General features: G+C 44.9%; 1 protein-coding gene across 3 annotated transcripts; it reads left to right on the top strand.

Moving 5' to 3' along the window:
- Positions 1 to 761: 761 nt before the first annotated feature.
- LOC135973206 (hepatitis A virus cellular receptor 1 homolog) lies at positions 762 to 10939 on the top strand. Of its 3 annotated transcripts, none has more exons than XM_065555149.1 (7): positions 762 to 1085; positions 3962 to 4306; positions 7031 to 7081; positions 8316 to 8404; positions 9021 to 9147; positions 10078 to 10117; positions 10611 to 10939. In XM_065555149.1, exons 2-7 carry the CDS (start codon positions 4060 to 4062, stop codon positions 10702 to 10704), a joined length of 648 nt encoding a protein of 215 aa, XP_065411221.1. In that variant the 5' UTR covers positions 762 to 1085; positions 3962 to 4059; the 3' UTR covers positions 10705 to 10939. The 3 variants fall into 3 exon arrangements, with proteins under 3 accessions (XP_065411221.1, XP_065411219.1, XP_065411220.1); XM_065555147.1 differs by having other exon boundaries at positions 764 to 1076; XM_065555148.1 differs by having other exon boundaries at positions 767 to 1076; positions 9024 to 9147.
- The last annotated feature ends 7471 nt before the right edge of the window (positions 10940 to 18410 follow it).

Raw genomic sequence — 18410 nt, 5'->3', positions numbered from 1 at the left:
ACCCTGTAAGGAGAGAGATTAGAAAAAAGCAAAGCATCTTCCTCCAAAATCCCACCCAAAGAATGAGAAAAGGAAATCTGTTAAAGACTTGGCCTCTAAGACATTTTTTAAGATGTTTTCTGGGAATCGTGCACTCCCTGTATCCTGTTGAAGGGGGAAGTAGGCAAGCAGTGGTCCTGAGAAGTCGTCCAATAGGCCAGTCATCTTTCCCATCACTTGAGTGTTTTTAATGACAGCATGCTGCAATTCCCTGTAGGCTACAGCAGCGGGACAGTGTGGGTCTTCCAATATTTTTTGGTGGTGGGTCCCACAGTCTTATCTGGGTGATTAATAATCTGGATGGTCAAGAGGATTTTTGCAACACAGCCAGCCAGATGGAAATAGTCAGAAATACATTATTCCAAAGAATGAACAAGTGTTAGGGTAGTATGAATTATAAACACTTGGGATTCCATTAATACCAATGTTTCTCCTAGGAGCTCCCTCCTCTGTGTCTCTCTTTCATCCATCTCTCTGCACTACACATTCATGTGAACTCTTTTGCTATATTTATGCAATGTGGCTAAACATACGGGGATAATAGGAGGCAGGAAGAAACATCAAAAATATTCTATATGTCACCACAGTTTGGGTGTAAGAAACAGGTGCAGCTGAACAGAGTTTAACTGCAAGTGGCAATAAGGACAATCTGAGCTCAATGCTATTTCAGAAACTGTGGTCAAGCAGGTTGTAACCGGGGCTTCTGAAATGTTTCTGAGCGGTTTGCTCTTGCAGTTAAACCATGTACACCCACTGTCAGCAACAGCTAATTGCTCGTGTGGACACGGAGAAAGAGAGCAAAAGGCTAACCACAGGAAAAGGCAACCCTGATTAGGCCTATGAGCAATATTCAGTGTGTTAAGTGTGATGACATTTGTGACATTAGGGAAGTGAAAATAAAAGATTGTGTCGGAAAAGAACTTTTTTTTCCCCAAGCGCTGGAGAAGTTTAAAGAAGACCGTTCTCTGCCTTCTCTTCAGTTATCCCCATGGCTCCTTACTTCATCTTGCAGTGGATCCTAATGGTCCTATTTACAGGTAACTAAGGTGAATAAGAGATTAACAGATAGTGGATGGGGCTTTGACAAGCAATTCGTGTATAATAGTTACTGAATTTTCCTGGAGAGAGAGTAAATGTGGACTAAACTCGATGTCTCCTAAATAAGGCTGGTCATGTGTCCCAGTGTTGTAGTTTGCACAGACTCTGCAATTTCTGCAATGTAAATAACAAGCCGGAGCTGCTCAATAGCTTTCTGTGGAGCTCCTCCAGCTTTCATTTTGTGTTATAAAAAGGAAATTTCTGGGCATTACGGTTGCAAAAATAATCATCCAAATGTGAACCATGAGCAGCGGGGGCTGAAATACCTACTGGCGAACTACAGTTGCATAAAACGTATTTGTCTTTCTATACTGTGATGGAAACAGTTGTGAAGATAATGGGCCACATAATGCCGTCAGTCCAGGGAGATCTGCTTTAAATTAAAAAATGAAAAATGGCAGGATATGGTGCATATGCTGTAAAGTGAGATTACAGGTTCTGTCTCCTCCCGTTGTTTATTTCAAAATATTTCTTTTTGCTAAATAAGAGGTGGGATTCAAAAATGTTTCTTTATTAAGTACTAATACAGGCTGTTGTCAGAGCTGAGTTTCTCACAGGTTACTGTGGCAAAGTTGCAGAGTTCTTACTGAAAAGGTCTGTCTTTTTTCAGACAAGAGGTTGATTAGCTAATGTTATCAACCTTGCCCATCTAAATCAAGGTTAAAGGTGTTGGACTGTGTTTTCACTGGGAAAAGGTCAGGATTAGCTTTACTAACCCCTACCTAATATTGATCTCCTTTAACATACAAACCCATTTATATTGGACCCATTTGCATTGGAAAGTATTAACACCCACTGCAGAGCATTCTACCCCGGTAGCATTAGGAGTTACTTGATTGAGGAATTGAGGCTATTGATACCTTACTGTTCCATTTGATAGGACGTTTATAATACCTGTTCTATCAACAGCAGAGCTTCCTTTGAAATGTGAGGAGTTAGAATAAGTATTCAGAGTTCTCCTTCTGTGTGCTCAGTTAAGGGCTGGCTCTGATTGATACCTGGATCAACCGACCAGGAATGACTTTGATTAACACCCTTAACACAGAAGATTTAATGCATTGGAGGAGGAGTAAATACACAGTATCCTGGAACTGTTACAGAGAGAAACAGTACAGCTGGCACAGAAATACTGCTGCTTCCTACAGCTCTCGTGTGTTGGTTTTGAGGCCATTCGATTTACAGGGAAACCAAAGGGATTTTTACGACTGAATTAGGTGACTAGACAAAACTTCACATACACAGAGTATGTGAATTAAATATAGAAGTTGAAAAGCAGGGCAGAAATGTTTTGAAATCCCTATTCAGATGAATGGGGAAGTTTGTAATCTGGTGGGAGTGGAGGATGTTAGATTTATGGTAATTCTAAAAGGAAATGCAGCCTGATGCCATGTGTCCAAAGAGGAAGACAGGTTATAAGGTGCATGGGGGGTTTTAAAGTTAGCTCTGTCTTTTATTCCTTGTTCTATTGAGCACGTGCATGAGGAAAAAGAGCGAAAGCTAGCTCACTACAAGGATATTTTCCAAGGGTTTCTGCCACTTAACTGGCTACTTGCAAACACAATATCAGGTGCACGTGCAAGTTCACCGGCCCAGCATTTTTCAAGGAAGGTGGAGCTGCAGATCCAGGGTGAAGATTGGCCCTGTGCAAAGGACCAGCACAAGTCTGCTCTTCCATGAGAGATGCGATTCAAAGTGAGCAGGATGTAAGGGGTACATATACTTTGTGCTGGATCTCTGCATAGGGGTGAATTTCACATGCCTTAAGGGCTATCTTGAGAGTTTAGCCCAGAATATGTGCCCACTAGGGAATTTTGAAACCACAGCGTCTTCATGCAAGTGAATTCAGCCGTTGAAGTCTGTCTCGCTAGTTTCTCCTAGTATTGCCTCCACCAGGAGACCAGCCCATGCCAGCTGCCCTGTGCTAGTTTGTTAAACCAAACTCGTTACCCCTGCAGCCAGAGACAGGCAGTAATCTGGCTTGTGAGCCTGCAGCAGCAACATGCTTCCACCTCACACTGTGTCTGGGCTCTGGCTCAGAAAGGACAGGGAAAGGAAGGAGAGGATCATGGACTGAGTAAAACCCAACCAGATCCTCCCATTAAGAACTACTGGGTCTGAGTTATCAGGTCCAGGTACTGCAGGAACAAGTCTTGCACAGGTCCTGGTGAGGCTCATACTCTCCTGAACCCCTGCGAGTGAGGAGTCAAGAGGGGGTCTGGAGAACTGAATATGCGCAAAGCCATATTATAGCTGAGGTGGTTATAGTCACTGCTGTCAGGGGATCTGTAACAGTTGCCTGTGGGAACCATCCAGGGACACAATAGGGGTCGTGAGCCACTGTCAGGAGGATTGGCCAGGATAGCTTCCCTCACAAACAAGTGACACCCACATGAAGATGGATTTGTGTGCCTTTGCACGGTTCCCAAACTGTCCTGGGTCCTGACAACTGAACTCCCGTTAGGTCAGGGAGCCGCACACACAGCTGCTGAGAGAATTGCCCATATGTAGGTGGGGGGGATCCAAGAACTGTTCTTCCTGCATCTTCCTAGCCATGGTCAGGAGGGTGAGACAGCAGCTGGGCACAACAGTGCTTCCTGGGCTTGGACAGAACCACCCTGTGGGCAAACGCACCATGGCCGCACTGTGTGTCCTGCTGTCATCCTCTCCTGTTGGGGGGAGAGGGGGAAACACACACCTGCAGTGGAGGTACGTGGCGAGCTTACAGAGTCGGTGTTGTGTTGTGACGGAGATGCCAGGAAGGTCCCATTAGCCTGTGCATTGTATCCTAGCCCTGTTTCAATTACTGTTGTATCTTTGTCTGCAGGTCTCACGGTGTCAGGCTCTCCAGTGAGAGGAGTGGTGGGTCAGAACGTCACTTTGCCCTGTAAATACCGAGTTAATCACCAAAAGGACATCACCACAATGTGCTGGGGCCGGGGCAGCTGTCCTTCTTCCCAATGTTCTCAGACAATTCTCTGGACAGATGGACGGAGGGTAACAGAGCCTCAGTCCAGCAGGTACCGGTTAGAAGGGAATCTCGCTCAGGGGGATGTGTCCCTCACCATAGTGAATGCGGCAGAAGCAGACGGAGGGGTGTACTGCTGCCGTGTGGAGATCCCTGGTTGGTTCAATGATGAGCGGCACAATCTGGAAGTTGTGATTGAGACAGGTGAGCAGAGCTTTTGTATAGTGTCCTTGAATGGTAAAACTCCTGCCATCTGGCTGACTTTCACAGCTTGTGAGAGAAACAATGTAATAATGTCCTGTGGTGTTACCCATTATGGCATTGAAGCTGTACCGTTACCTCTGGCATCGGGGTAACCCCAGCAGATCCAGTGCCCGGGAATGGAGACTTCGGGCTTTTGAGCCATGGCACATGACTCATCAGCATTCTTAGCTGTTCCACGTGTAGCATGCAAGAGAGTGGGCCATGGAGCACGTTTCTTTCCTGGCTCATGCACAGTAATTCTCCCACTGATGAGGGGCATTTTTAGCAACCAGCCAGGTGCCCAAACCACTGCCAACTGCCAGTTCTGGAATATCAATTATTTTGCTTATTGCCAAGAGTAGCTATGTAGTCGGCCTTTGCAAGAACTTAACTAAGGCAAGCCGGGCGGGGGTAAGCAGCAATCCCATGGAGTAAATCTGACTCTGTCTCCTCTCTGATATGCTGGGGTAAGTGTCTGTGGAAAAACTGGAAGTCTGTCTATATCTGACTTTTGGTGTGCGTGTGTTGGGGCCCATGAGACTGCAGACTCTGCAAAAACACATCTGTCTACCTAATGGATTAAAAAGTGCTTCCTTAATGGTTTTTCTATGATTGACATGTTGTTGAGGCAATTGTAGCAGTTACTAACATAAAAGGGGTAGACAGGTCTGAGGAATTTGGATTTGACCTTCTGGACATCTCTTGGAATCCCCATGGACAGGCGGATAGCTGGCCAATTGAACGTTGTTGTTTGACCACTCGAGACCCTTCCAGAACGTGGGTAACTATTGTTTGGGGGTGATCTATAATCTGTTGTGTTTGTATGTGCTTGAGACTAAAGCAGAGACTTTGGGTAAAGGCATTCTGGTGAGAGTGCTGGAGAATAGTAAAGGGAAGGTTTTAACTTTAAAATATTCCAGGTTGTTAACAAGACATTTCTTTTGTTGCTTTTTATATATTTCTATTATTTTATTATTTTATACCTTTCTATTATTAATAAAACATTTTATTTCCTTCAGTTTGTGGGGCGTATCTTGCAGACTGTTGTAGGATATGTGGTTTTTGTTTTGTTTTTAACACCAGCTAGGGTCTCCCTCACACGTCAACATTTGAACATTACCTCAGGTAATGTTTATCCAAGTATTCAATATCTCTGGTTTGTGTGTCTCTCTTTGTAACGGGCCCCCAGAAAGGGAACAAAATCACGTATTGGACAAATGCAGTAGCTAAGCTTTACCAAACACGGTTTTTACAAAATCTTCTCCCTGTTATCTGGAAACTTGCCTCATCCAACCCCTACCTGACTTTCTTGCCTGCACATAGAAACCTAGACTAGTCTCTGATCTGTGTCACAGAATCTCCGCATGTTGCGCCCTAAAGCACATTTTCCTTTCAAAGCTTCTGGGTCAAATTCATGCCTAGCATAAACATTGCAAACACATACACATGAGTAACTTTACTCAGAAGAGGAAGTGAAAATTGTACTGGAATGATGGTTTTGTTCCCTTGTGCCATGGCATAACGCTCTTACTAACAGTCTTAGCAATATGGCATGTAGCATCCAGGAGAGTGCTTCTCTCATTAGTTAGGCACAATAATCCACTCTTGTGGGTAGATGTGTTCATGTTCCTCCTTCTCGGGCAGATCCGGTGCACATGAAAATGAAAGAAAGGTTCCCATCAACCTTAATGGGCTCTGGGTCACACCCTAACTCATGAAAATAAAAAGGATACTATTGTGCCTGTGGTGACAGACATCACACAGTTCTGCAGGGCTCCCGAGCCCTTGGTGACATGTTCTCCTCGGAAAGCCTGGCCCTCTCTCTGATTCCTGGGATTCCAATGTTATAATGCCTCACCCTGGTACTGGGAAACCTGCCTGGTGCAGACCCTGCCTGACTTCTGTTCCTGCCCCTAGAAACCTAGACTAATCTCTTCGCCATACCACAGAACTTCTATATCTTCCCCTACCCAGCCATGTTTCCTTTCAAACTTGTGGGGCCAAATTCAGACCAGGCATCAGCAGGTGCAGCTCCGTTGAACTCAGAGTTGTGCTCTTGCACCAGGTATGAATCTAGCCGTCTCTCTTGGCTGAGGAGGAGTTAAATGATGCCAGGGCCTGGTGCTGGCTCTCCACATATAGGTGAATTTCAGCCCTTGGGGAGCACTCATGAAAGTACTTCTGTTGGAGCCAGCGATCATCGACATAAGTCAAGTTTGTACAACTGGCCTTAAGTAATTTATCTGGCAAATAACAAATTTTAAAATGTACAACTCCAGTTGTGGCAACAAGTAAAATCAAAACCTCAAATCTTACCCCAAGCTGATTTATTTTACCTGCAAAAGGCAGAAGTCCAGACGCTCCAGGAAGTCCACTAGGATGTTCGTTGTTGATTTTACATGGAAGGAGCTGACAGGCTATGGTGATAGATGGCAGGATAAACCCCCAGACAGATACATCGATAGTGTAACTGTGGTTTTCATTCTCTCTCCTTTTGCTGCACTGTATTGTCCTGCAAATAAAAGTTACAAAGTAATTTTCTTCTTGTAATAGACCAGATGGATAATGGGATATGGTTTTATTGCTGGTGATACGTTGTTAAAACATTTTATTTCTTTCAGTTTGTTGGACGCATCTTGCTGACTGTTGTAATATGTGTGTTTTTTGTTTTCTTTTTAACATCAGCTAGGACCTCCACTGCAGGCCCTCACGCTTACACACCTGAACACACCTCAGGTAATGGTTAGCCAAGGATTCAACCTCTCTGTGTGTGAGTCCCTTTGTAAGGGGATCCCAGAAGGGAACTAAATAACAAATAATAGCTGAACTTGTATGCTACTGATATGCTGAGATCAGAACTGGGCCTGTAAATACTAACTGGAAATTATGAAATAATGTCCCATCCTGCAAACACACACACACACACACACACACATACATACACACACACACACACACACATATCACCTTGCTCACAAGTTGCAAAACTTTGTTTTAATATTTAAGATCTGTTCTCATTGGGGTTGAAAATATTTTCCCTTGGACTCGTATATTATAAAATCTGATCCCCTGTGATCTAACAATAAGCCCCAAGCAAAGATGGGAAGATCTGCAGGGGTCTTTTAAACAATTAGCAGCCCACTAAAACTGTTTTGTTTTTTAATATTTATTCTTTATATTTTGCTTTTGAGCCTTCTGAGCTCAGCTTGAACTTCAAACCAGAAATGCCAGCTTCATTCATCTGGATTTTGTGAGTTCAGCAACTTTAACATGTTTCCAGACAGTTCTGTTGCCCTCTCAGAAGAGGAAGTGGAAACCTTTCTCAGCATGTGATGTGTCTCTAGCTGCAGAGAGACAGACCGTTGTGTTACTTTGATGCCCGGTAATGCCACCCTTTCCCAAGCAGAGACAGCAGCTGAAGCAGACCATCCCATTTAGAATCAGAGCATGCGGGAATGGATTTCAATTGCAACCGTGGAGGCACTTGACTCTGGGGTCCCCTTAATTTAAACAGGAGGGGACTCCATTTTCGCTAATTGTAGAGCCTTAGATAGCACATTTTCAGTCTTGGGATTGGTGGGTTGGTTTTATTGCTCGTGGGGTTATTCAGTAATCAAATGACAAATGCATTGAACCATTGTAGTAAAGATATTGCATTTTGTAACCCTGTGTTTTAAACACTGTACGGTGCCTTAAGCCAGGAAATAGGCACCACAACAAGATGCTCTAGCTGTGGCTTTTGCAAGTTTGTCACGCTGTGGCCAGCCTCAGTGCTACATAAATGTGTTCTCGGCGTTGTGAAGTCTTGTATGCAACACCACTTGCCCTTTACAGTGCCATCGAAAGCCCATCGATTCTCAGGCGAGATCCGTTTACTTTAGATAGAGAAGTGGGCGTTGTGTAGCTATGAAGAAGGAAAGAATTATTAGCTGTGCTAAGTGATATGTTGGTTTATCTTATCGTTTCTCAGCTGCTGCGAATGCCAGTGACACATCTTCCACCATCGCCCCACAATGGCCATTGGTTTTCAGTTCGGAAGCCCCTGAGGATGTTTCAATAGTAAGTGGTCAGACCGGAACGGTGACTGTATTGTCTCTGCAGATCACTTTCCATTCTCTCTTTTGGTTGGAAAAGAGAAATTGAGTCTGTCCGTTTGGTGGCCGGGAAATAGAGCTGATGCGTTTGTTACTAAAATGCGAACAAACTCCAGTGACATGTAGAAAGGGTTAATCCTGGAGCCCTTACTCACGCCTTACTGAGCTGAAAGGGAGTTTTGTCTAATTAAAGACTGAAGTCAATAGGAACTGAAGGCATGTGTCACTTCTCAGGATCAAGGCTTGAATAAGGACTGCAGTGTTTGGCCCTAAACGCAGGCTCTTGCAATGAAGAGCTGCTGCTTTAAACTATAAATAAAATATAATGTACACCCATTTTATGTAAATGAATGGGATTTGGACACCTCGCTCCCTTTAGGCACCTTTGAAAATCCCAACCGTAATCAGTGTCCAGCTGTATGGAATCTTGGCAGCGTGTCTGCGGAAATCACACACGGTCTCAAGTTGAGTGCATTATCTCAAGAGTGTGTTTACCATTTATCTTGCAGCCAAATGATTTTTTCAAGTCCTGCATATGATTTCTATTCCTGCCCCTCATGCCCTCGTGTTTTGTGTTTCAGCAGACTGTGTTGACATCAATCCGTCAGCTAATAGAGCCAGAATCCACGGGGACAGGGATGCATGTTGGAATCAGCATTTTTGTGGTACTTCTAGTCATCCTGATTTTGGCCCTAATTCTATCCAAAAGTAAGTGATTTTAGAGAGATGATAATCCAAGGACATGGATAGTTTTATTTCTCTGCTTCCCTAGGACCTCAGACGATGATGGCTACTCAGAGGATGCCCTACATCGGGGTGGCCAAACTGCAGCTCCTTTCTGACCTTGAAGTCTATGAGTCTATGAGCTGCATGCAGCTCTTTTACAGTTAAAATGTGGCTCTCAGAGCCCCCCATTCTGCGTGCCCCCAGCCCCTCCACCCGACCACAGGGCAGAAGCCCTGTGGTCGGGTGGAGGGGCTGGGGGCTTCTGTCCAACAAGGATGGGGCTCTCAGGACTTCTGCCCCACTGGAGGTGCCTGTTGAGGCTTCAGCCCCAAGCCACGGCAGGTGCCTTCCCTGGGGCAGGATTTCCCAGCCCACCACCCCGCTGCAGGGCAGGAGCGCTGGCAGGCGTGTCCCACAGGCTGAAGCCCCGAGCCCCAGCAGTCGTGCCTGGCTCTCGAACTTGTGAAGATGATCGTATCAGAGGGTCAGTACGTTTGGCTCCCCCTGCCCTAATATCGACCCATCTCCATGCTGCACTGGCCCTGCCAACACCCCAGTCCGTGCTGCCCAGTTGGTACACTGTGCTCTCCTGGCCTTACCTGATCCCAAGGGAAGCTGCAGCTGCTTTGTGCGACTACAGCCATGATGTTCCCTTTTGCAGACTTTCTCCCATGGAGGCTCTCGGTCAGGGTATACACGTGGGTGTATACACATGAGTTTGGCCTCATGTAAATAATGGGTGTTTCACATATTTAAAGGACCCACTTTAAAGCTCCCTTATTTCAGTTTTTGCACTTGACTTTTTCTCATTAAACCTGCTGCTTTTTTAAAAAAATGATTTTCAAACTAATTTCTTCTCCTCCTCTCCTCCCTCCCTCCATCTCCCGCTTTCCTATTTTGGACGATCCTCAGAGTATTTCCCCAACAGACAGAAGCTGAAGACTTTGGCAAGGTAAATGCTATTCACTATGCTATTTCTGCCGTAGCCATAATCAAAAACTAGGTCCCCAAATGTCTGCACCTTTGGTAGGACAGAAAGAAATGTGCCAATCAGACACTCCTGGACACATGCTGACATTTCCAGAGCTCCACGCTTTTCCTTTGATTGGCTTTATCATATCAGGACAGATAATCAGACACAACGATGCAAAACGAGAAATTCATTATCCTTGCTATTCCTCATTGCTTAGTAAACGAAAATGAGTCGGTTGATCTGGCTCGTGGGTTGGATATCTTGATATCTTGATATTATATTAAGCAGCAGGAGATTTTCAGGCCTGCGGTGCCTTATAAATACATAATGATTAATTATTACCAGTGTCTAATAGTAAATGCTACTATGGTTCATATTTTCCAATACACCGGCTGCTTTGGAGATCGGGTTTCTTGTGTTTCTGTTTTGTTATTTATGTTTTACTGGTCAGGGTCTGTTCCTCTCTCTGCAGCTCGGTCTCATTTTCCAACGCAGAACAAGGAGGCTTCCAGAGCAGGTTGGAAGCTGGGGTCCATGCAGAAGAGAACATTTATACGATGGACTAAGGAATGATTGGATGCTTGCCCATATCAACACTGTGGCTTTAGCCAGTTACTACAAAACGAGCACAGTTTATACAGCACTCTAAACTATATGTTCTACTGACCTTGTTTGATACAACTGAGAATACTGAAGATGGGTGCTCCTGGTGGAGGGCACATGGACTGACAAACTGTTACTTGCATCACTCCAGTTAAGCAAGAAGTGTCTACAACAGGGGTAGGCAACCTTTCAGAAGTGCAGTGCCGAGTCTCCATTTATTCACTCTAATTTAAGGTTTCGCGTGCCAGTCATACATTTTAGCGTTTTTAGAAGGTCTCTTTCTATAAGTCTATAATATAGAACTAAACTATTGTTGTATGTAAAGTAAATAAGGTTTTTAAAATGTTTAAGAAGCTTCATTTAAAATTAAATTAAAATGCAGAGCCCCCCGGACCGGTGGCCAGGACCCGGGCAGTGTGAGTGCCACTGAAAATCAGCTCGCGTGCCACCTTCGGCACGCGTGCCATAGGTTGCCTACCCCCAGTCTACAAATTCGAGGCTAAGACTTTGCCAGTCTATTGCAGACACAAGGCTCCCACCGTTTAGTGCCATTCTCAGAATCCATTCACCGAATGGGAGCGATATGAGTATATTACATTTGTTATCAGATGCAAATTGCCACTTCTGATAGTGAAAGAGAGCAACGCCACAATGCCTAAGTGTTAGGGTAGTATGAATTATAAACACTTGGGAATTCATTAATACCAATGTTCCTCCTAGGAGCTCCCTCCTCTGTATCTCCTTTTCATCTGTCTCTCTGCAGTACATATTCATATGAACTCTTTTGCTATATCTATGCAATGTGGCTAAACAAACAGGGACAATGGGGGACAGGGAGAAACATCAAAAATATTCTATATGTCACCACAGTTTGTGTGTAAGAAACAGGTGCAGCTGAACAGAGTTTAACTGCAAGTGGCAATAAGGACAATTTGAGCTCCATGGTAATTCAGAAACCATGGTCAAGCAGGTTGTAACCGTGGCTTCTGAAATGCTTCTGAGCGGTTTGCTCTTGCAGTTACACCATGTGCACCCACTGTCAGCAACAGCTAATTGCTCGTGTGGACACGGAGAAAGAGAGCAAAAGGCTAACCACAGGAAAAGGCAACCCTGATTAGGCCTATGAGCAATATTCAGTGTGTTAAGTGTGACATCGTTTGTGACATTAGGGAAGTGAAAATAAAAGATTGTGTTGGAAAAGTACATTTTTCCCCCCCTCAAGCCCTTGAGAAGTTTAAAGAAGACCGTTTTCTGCCTTCTCTTCAGTTATCACCATGGTTCCTTATTTCATCTTGGAATGGACCGTAATGGTCCTATTTACAGGTAACTAAGGTGAATAAGAGATTAACAGATAGTGGATGGGGCTTTGACAAGCAATTCGTGCATAATAGTTACTGAATTTTTCTGGAGAGTAAATATGGACTAAATTTGATGTCTCCTAAATAAGGCTGGTCATGTGTCCCAGTGTTGAAGACATCTGCAGGGATGAGCAGGCTGTGGCAGTTGTGATGATGTAGATGTAAAGAGGGATTTGTTTACGTGAATGTTTCAAGCAACAAAAGTTTAACTGCGTTTTTGCGAAGGCAAAATCTATTCATTCTTGGTTACCAGAGAGGGTTCAATCCTGCTGGGTCCTAAGGGCTTCCAGGAAGATGCTGAAACTCCTCAACTTCTAAGAAGTCAATTCGAATGGAGAGTACTCAGCACTTCCCAGAAGGCACTCAGCACCTTGGCAGGTCAGGCTCTTAATACATAGAATACGTCCATTTTGTTGTCTCGGTTAATTATGACTAAGCACATTTTACTTTGGAAACAATACATCCGGTTCTTCCTCTGTGCTTTTTAAAAAAACTGATATGATTCATACCATTAACCACATTAGTGACAGGCTCTCCCATTTCCAGAACTCTAGGAAACTAGAAAAAACACTAGCTACCCTGAAGAATGAATAATAAATTCCTCTCACTGCTGTTACCAAGGGGAAACCAAGTCATGTTGGAAGGGTATGTCAGAGATCTTGGTAACGCAACAAATGTTGGGTTAAATTCTGCTCTCCACTTACATCAGTATAAATCCAAAATAACTCCACTAACCGTACTGAAATTTGAATTGGATTTAAGCCATGTAAGGGGACTGCAGGCTGAGATAAATTCTGCTTCCCGCAGACATGGGTGTAACGGGCACCCCAGTTAATGGACCTGGTTTTGGACATGTGGCCCCCATGCTTTTTGGTTGAGGGACACTGCAAAACAAAGAATGAGGATGTCCCATAATGAACTGGATTGGGATGAGCCAGCATATTTCATTTTGTACAGTCATGCAATAGAACACAACCTAACTGATACAAGTTCAGGCCGTTCTGGTGGGAAGAACAGTTTTGCTCAGTTGTTTTTTAAAACCCACTTTTTCACCAGCTATGTTAGGGGGCTTATCCTTCACCCTGGGGAAGCGCTGGCCGGGGGCACAGGGTCTGGAGGCTGCCCGGCAAACCGTAAAGCCGGTAGCGCTCGGGCAGCCCTTTTCGCATGGCTGGGAGAGAGGAGGGGGAGTTAGGGCGGGGACTTTGGGGAAGGGGCGGGGAAAGGGCAGAGTTGGGGCGGGGCTGGGGGTGGGAAATGGGCGGGGCTAGGGCCCGTGGAGTGTCCTCTTTTTTTATTTTTTAAATATGGTAACCCTAAACTAGAGCAGATTTCCTGAGAATGTAAAGACCTAGTATGTACAAGACAGAGCCAAATATCTCCTGATATCAGTCAAGATAAACTTATTAGAATTAATCCAGCTGGTGATGCAGGAAAGCCAATGTGGGGGGTACTTTCAAAGGAATGATTAGGAAAATTAAAGTAAGCAAACTTTCCATCGTCAGTCATTGCTTTCAGTGGAGTTACACTAGGCATGACCTTCATTCACTCTTATTGTCCACCAAGCTGTAGAGAGACAATAATGCTGAGCTATAAATATTATGGTGACAGTGTTGATTTTAATCACATCCTGTATGTGAGATTCGCTGGCTCAGAGAAAGTGTTTAGAATAAAAAGGAAATTGGGTCTGGAGTCCCTCTCCCTAAACTCTGGGTTAAGAAAGCAGCGGTATCTGTCAATGAGAAACGAAACACAGGATGAGATTGAGATTTAGAGAAACTTCACCTTCCTGGTCATTAGAATTGTAATAGCCTAATTATTTTGCTATATCACTGGGATTGTCAGAAAACCAGTCTGTATTTTACTGATACATTAGAATGAGCTTCTGGTCTCACACCTGCATTACTCCTGCATTACACTGGTGCGAGAGAAGTCAGAATCTGTCTTCGAAAGTCAAAAAAGTGAGATCCTATCCGTAGTCTGACAGCAGGACTTACAACAGCACTTGCTGTTGACTTCAATAGGAGCAGTTAGGCCAATGAAGGATTTTTAAAACCCCATGCTGAATGTCCATTGCAGCACACACTGTTCTTTGGATCAGCTGTGTGTTGCACCAGACCGAGTCCTAACCCGTCACTCTTCCAACAGTTTAACAATCGAGTCTGCTCATCTCTTACCAGAAATCATCCTGACTACCTGAAAATCTTTGTGTGTGTTTGTTTTAAATCAAAATTACAAAACTTTCTCTGAGAAGCACCTTTGAGGATCTTGGTACAAAATTATGTCTAGGTTATATGAAGATAAAAGTTATGGTTACAGCATCCTTCCTGTTTGTCTACTCCACACCTTTATCTCTAAAATGGATCTCTGTTAATGTGAGGAAACAGTCTGAGATTGTATAGTATGCTTATAAAAATGTTCAAAGAGTTCACAGTTCCTTCTGCCTTTGCATGCCAACTGCAGGAAGTCTCTGAACCCCCCGATACCTGGAAGTTACCTGGTAACAAGACAGGGTGATTCCAACATTGGTCAGTAAACAATTAATGCTGCAAAAACTTAAATCGCTCCCCATCAAACATTGATGTGTGGCTCTGTGATACAGCTGGAACTCACAGCTAACAAAAGACTGGCATTCCCCTCTCCTCCTTTTATCCTACCCCTCTTTGCTTACTCTGGGTATTATGATGAATCTGGTATTTGGATATATTTGTATTTGGATAATAAAACATTATAAATATACATAAAGGAAGGCCCTGATTCCAACCCCCCTGTAGTCATTGCGAGTCTTTCAACTGATTTCAGTGGCCTCTGGATCTGGCCCTTAGGATATGTCTCCACCACAGCAAAAACACCCCAAACCTCAGTCTTGGAGCCCCAGTCAGCTGACTCAGGATTGGGGGGCTGAAACAGCAGGACTAAAGATAGCAGTATATGTTTGGGTGAGGGGGATGGGTCTCCGAGCGTAGGCTCCGAGGCTCTCGGCCAAGCAGGTTTTTTGTGGTGTAGATGTACCCTGAGTGATCAACAACACAGATGTCCAAATCTCAGTAGGAAGCTGTCTTCCTCTTCATTTAATGCGTGCTCTAAAAAACGGACACGTTAGTTAGCACGGTGGCAGTGAGCAAGAGGCACTGGGAACTGATCCTCAGGGAAGCTGGCATTTCCTGGTCCAGCTGTGAGAAGCCCCCACTATGCAGCAGTGTAGGGTTAGCTCTTCAGAGTGCTCTGATCAGAGTGTCAGTTTCCAGTCTGCACAGCTGTTCTCCCTCATTCCCACAGTTTCTCAGGGCTGGAACAAAACACTGTGCTGAACTGCGTCCTGTATTTGTTTTGCCCGATCCCAGTATATACAGTTATTGATGAGTGACTGACTGTATGCCGTTCGCTATAAGGCAGACAGTAACTGAGTGCAGTCTGCAAACTCCTATTGACTCTGTCCTGCAGTGCATTAAAGATCTGAGACTCCAGCTGGTAGCTAAAGCAGGATCCTTTGAATACTTGGAGAAGGATCCAGCAGTTTTGACTGGACTTCTGCTGACTGGCTGTTTGCTCCAACCCTCCTCTCCTCCTTCACAGTCCCGTCACCTATGTTTCACTACACTCCTGCCCTTCTTTTCCTTTTCTCCTCTGCCCTGTCCCTTTCATCCCCCTTTTCTTTACATCTAGCTGCCCCCCCAACTCAAGCCACCTGCCAAAACAACCCCGGGACTAACGTGACGTGTGCTGTGCTCATATTGTTCGCTCTGCTTCGGTGTCTTCTCCCTTCCCCCACCCTGGGTCTGTCTGTAATGACCAGCTACAAAGCAACTCACTTGAAATGAAATGTGAATGAGCAGATCAGGAACGGACAGACTGATTAAATGCTTTTTTTTCAGAGGCCTTTTTTGATCTCAAACCACATACTTGGCTAGACACAATTCTCATTTCAGCTGGACAAAGAGCTCTTACCTTAGGACCAAAAGAGAACAATTTACAAAGTATCCCACTGTACAAGGAAAGCGAGATGAGAGAATGATGAAGCCAGTTATTTCCCTAGGGATTTGACTACAAATTAGTAAAATAATGTTACCCCCCTTTGACCCAAGCCGTTAACCAGTATTCAGGGTCTTGTGGGTTCTTTCTCTTAGGGGGAGAAATTGATGATGGAGTCAGGTATTCTTTGATGCAATCTGGTTTGTTTGCAAAGAATGTACATAAAGGTCCTGTTTCCCTGAACACAGCATGTGCAGTTAGTCGTTGGCTCCGGGGGTGTCGTCTCTGGGTGCTGCACTGGGTCTGGCCAGGTAGCCCGTACAGCAGGCTTGATCAAATTGCCCAACAAGACCACAAGACATGGTTTAGTAGCAAAGCCACCTGCCAGCTTTATTGTTGACGAAGCACAGTCCTAGATCTCCGGATCAATGTCTACAGTTACACTAGCACGTATACGTCCATTGCAATGGACACAGCTCAGTGAATGGCAGGACTTTTCATTCCCACCTCGGCTGGCCAAAGACACCCCCTCTGAGGCTCCATTTTATACACCGATACAAACAAGTTACGTATTGCCCCTCTGATGTGGTTAGTTACCACCCTTTACCTTGTACGTGTTGGTTTGATCAAAACTAGGGTGACCAGATGTCCCGATTTTATAGGGACAGTCCCGATTTATGGGTCTTTTTCTTATATAGGCTCCTATTACCCCCCACCCCCGTCCTGATTTTTCACATTTGCTGTCTAGTCACCCTAATCAAAACATCTCTATCCATCACGCTGTCATCTGACCTTATCTTTAAGGGTGGGGGGGTGTCAGTGTGCCCTTGTATCAGCTTCGGAGAGTGTGTTTGTAACATACTTAGTAGCAGGGTGTTCTGGTACCACCCTTCCGGAATGTGCTTGCATGAGTGTCCTGCGCTTAGCACTTCTCAGGAATGTGTGTTATTTTGCAATATCAGCCCTGTTCTTGCCAGTTTCTGTGAGTTTGCGCTCTGACTTCTGCCTACAGCCTGACTTTTGCTAACTTTGCTTTATATTAGCAGGGCTTGACCACTACTTTGCTTTATATTAGCAGGGCTTGACCACTGCCTTAGGCCTCATACCAGGCCTCTTATACAAGGCCTGATGTCTCATGTTCTCTCTTTCTGCTACAGCATGAATCAAACAGCAGGAGGCAGTTTGCTCACAGTTCCAAGTCTCTCTTCAGCCAGCACTCTACCCAGAAGCTCTCTCTTTGGCTACATCTACATTACGAGCTAGGTGTGTGATTCCCCTGGTTGTGTACACACGCTGACTCTCATTGGGTAGCCATGGTAGAATGGGTTGTGGCAGCAGAGACATGGTGGGGCTGTGCTGGGTACAGACCCACTTGTTTGAGGCAGGTTTGTACTTGCAGTTGCTACATGTGCTACCATAGCTACACTGTCAGTGAGGGCTAGCATGACTGTGTGTCCCCAAGCAAGACATCACATGCCTCCCTCATAGTGTAAACATGGCCTCAGCTGGTTTCTCAGGGTCATCCTACAAGTGCTTCTCTGGCTGTGTCTGGGGCTTCCTTGCTGCCTTCTCTGTCTGCTTCTGTCACCTATCTGCTGCGCTGTCTCACACAACACCCTCAAACGACACCCCGTCCCCTGCATTTGCATTCAGCCCTCCACCCACATAGCTAAGATTCCTGACAGGTCTTTCCTGCAGCCAGTATTTTGGGTGGTGGGTCCTATTGTGGCAACTCTGTATTCCAGAAAGGAGCGTAATTGCTTTTTTTACATTTATCCTGAATGAGGAGCGGCTACTATGCCCACTAGTCACAACGAGGTTTCACCCAAGCCGTGGCAGAGCAATAATTTCCACCACACTAGTGTTGACAGAAATATGCCTGCTATGCTTTTAATAGTCTGTGGTTCAGATTTGCAAACGAGCTTAAGGGATTTAGGAACCCCCATCCCATTGAAAGTTAATGGGAGTTGGGGGGCTATGGAACTTTGGAGGCTTTGAAAATCCAAGCCTGTAGTATTAAACTGGAAGGCCACGCCATACATCCTCTTGTGAGACAAGTTCTGAGGTAAGTGAATCTCTGAGAAGAAGGCCCAAAAACCAGAGCTCTGTCACCTAGTCAAAAAAAGAGCAAAAATGTTTCTTTTCATATGTGACCTGGCAAGAGTTTTGAGGAGGGATTTGAATCAGGTGAGGAAGTGCCTTGTTGAACAGGTTTTGAGAGGCCCTCCAGGCATGGAGAATGCCATGGAAGAAAGTATGGAGATAGAAGGAGGAAATGCAGGGGTCATCAAGCAGAAGGCAGCATTGGCACAATGTAGGGGACCAGGAAACTCAGAAAG

Source organism: Chrysemys picta, chromosome 8 (assembly GCF_011386835.1).
Source record: "Chrysemys picta bellii isolate R12L10 chromosome 8, ASM1138683v2, whole genome shotgun sequence".
Taxonomy (NCBI): Eukaryota; Metazoa; Chordata; order Testudines; family Emydidae; genus Chrysemys; species Chrysemys picta.
Note: the sequence above shows the minus strand (reverse complement) of the source record. Positions and strands in the feature narration are given on the sequence as shown.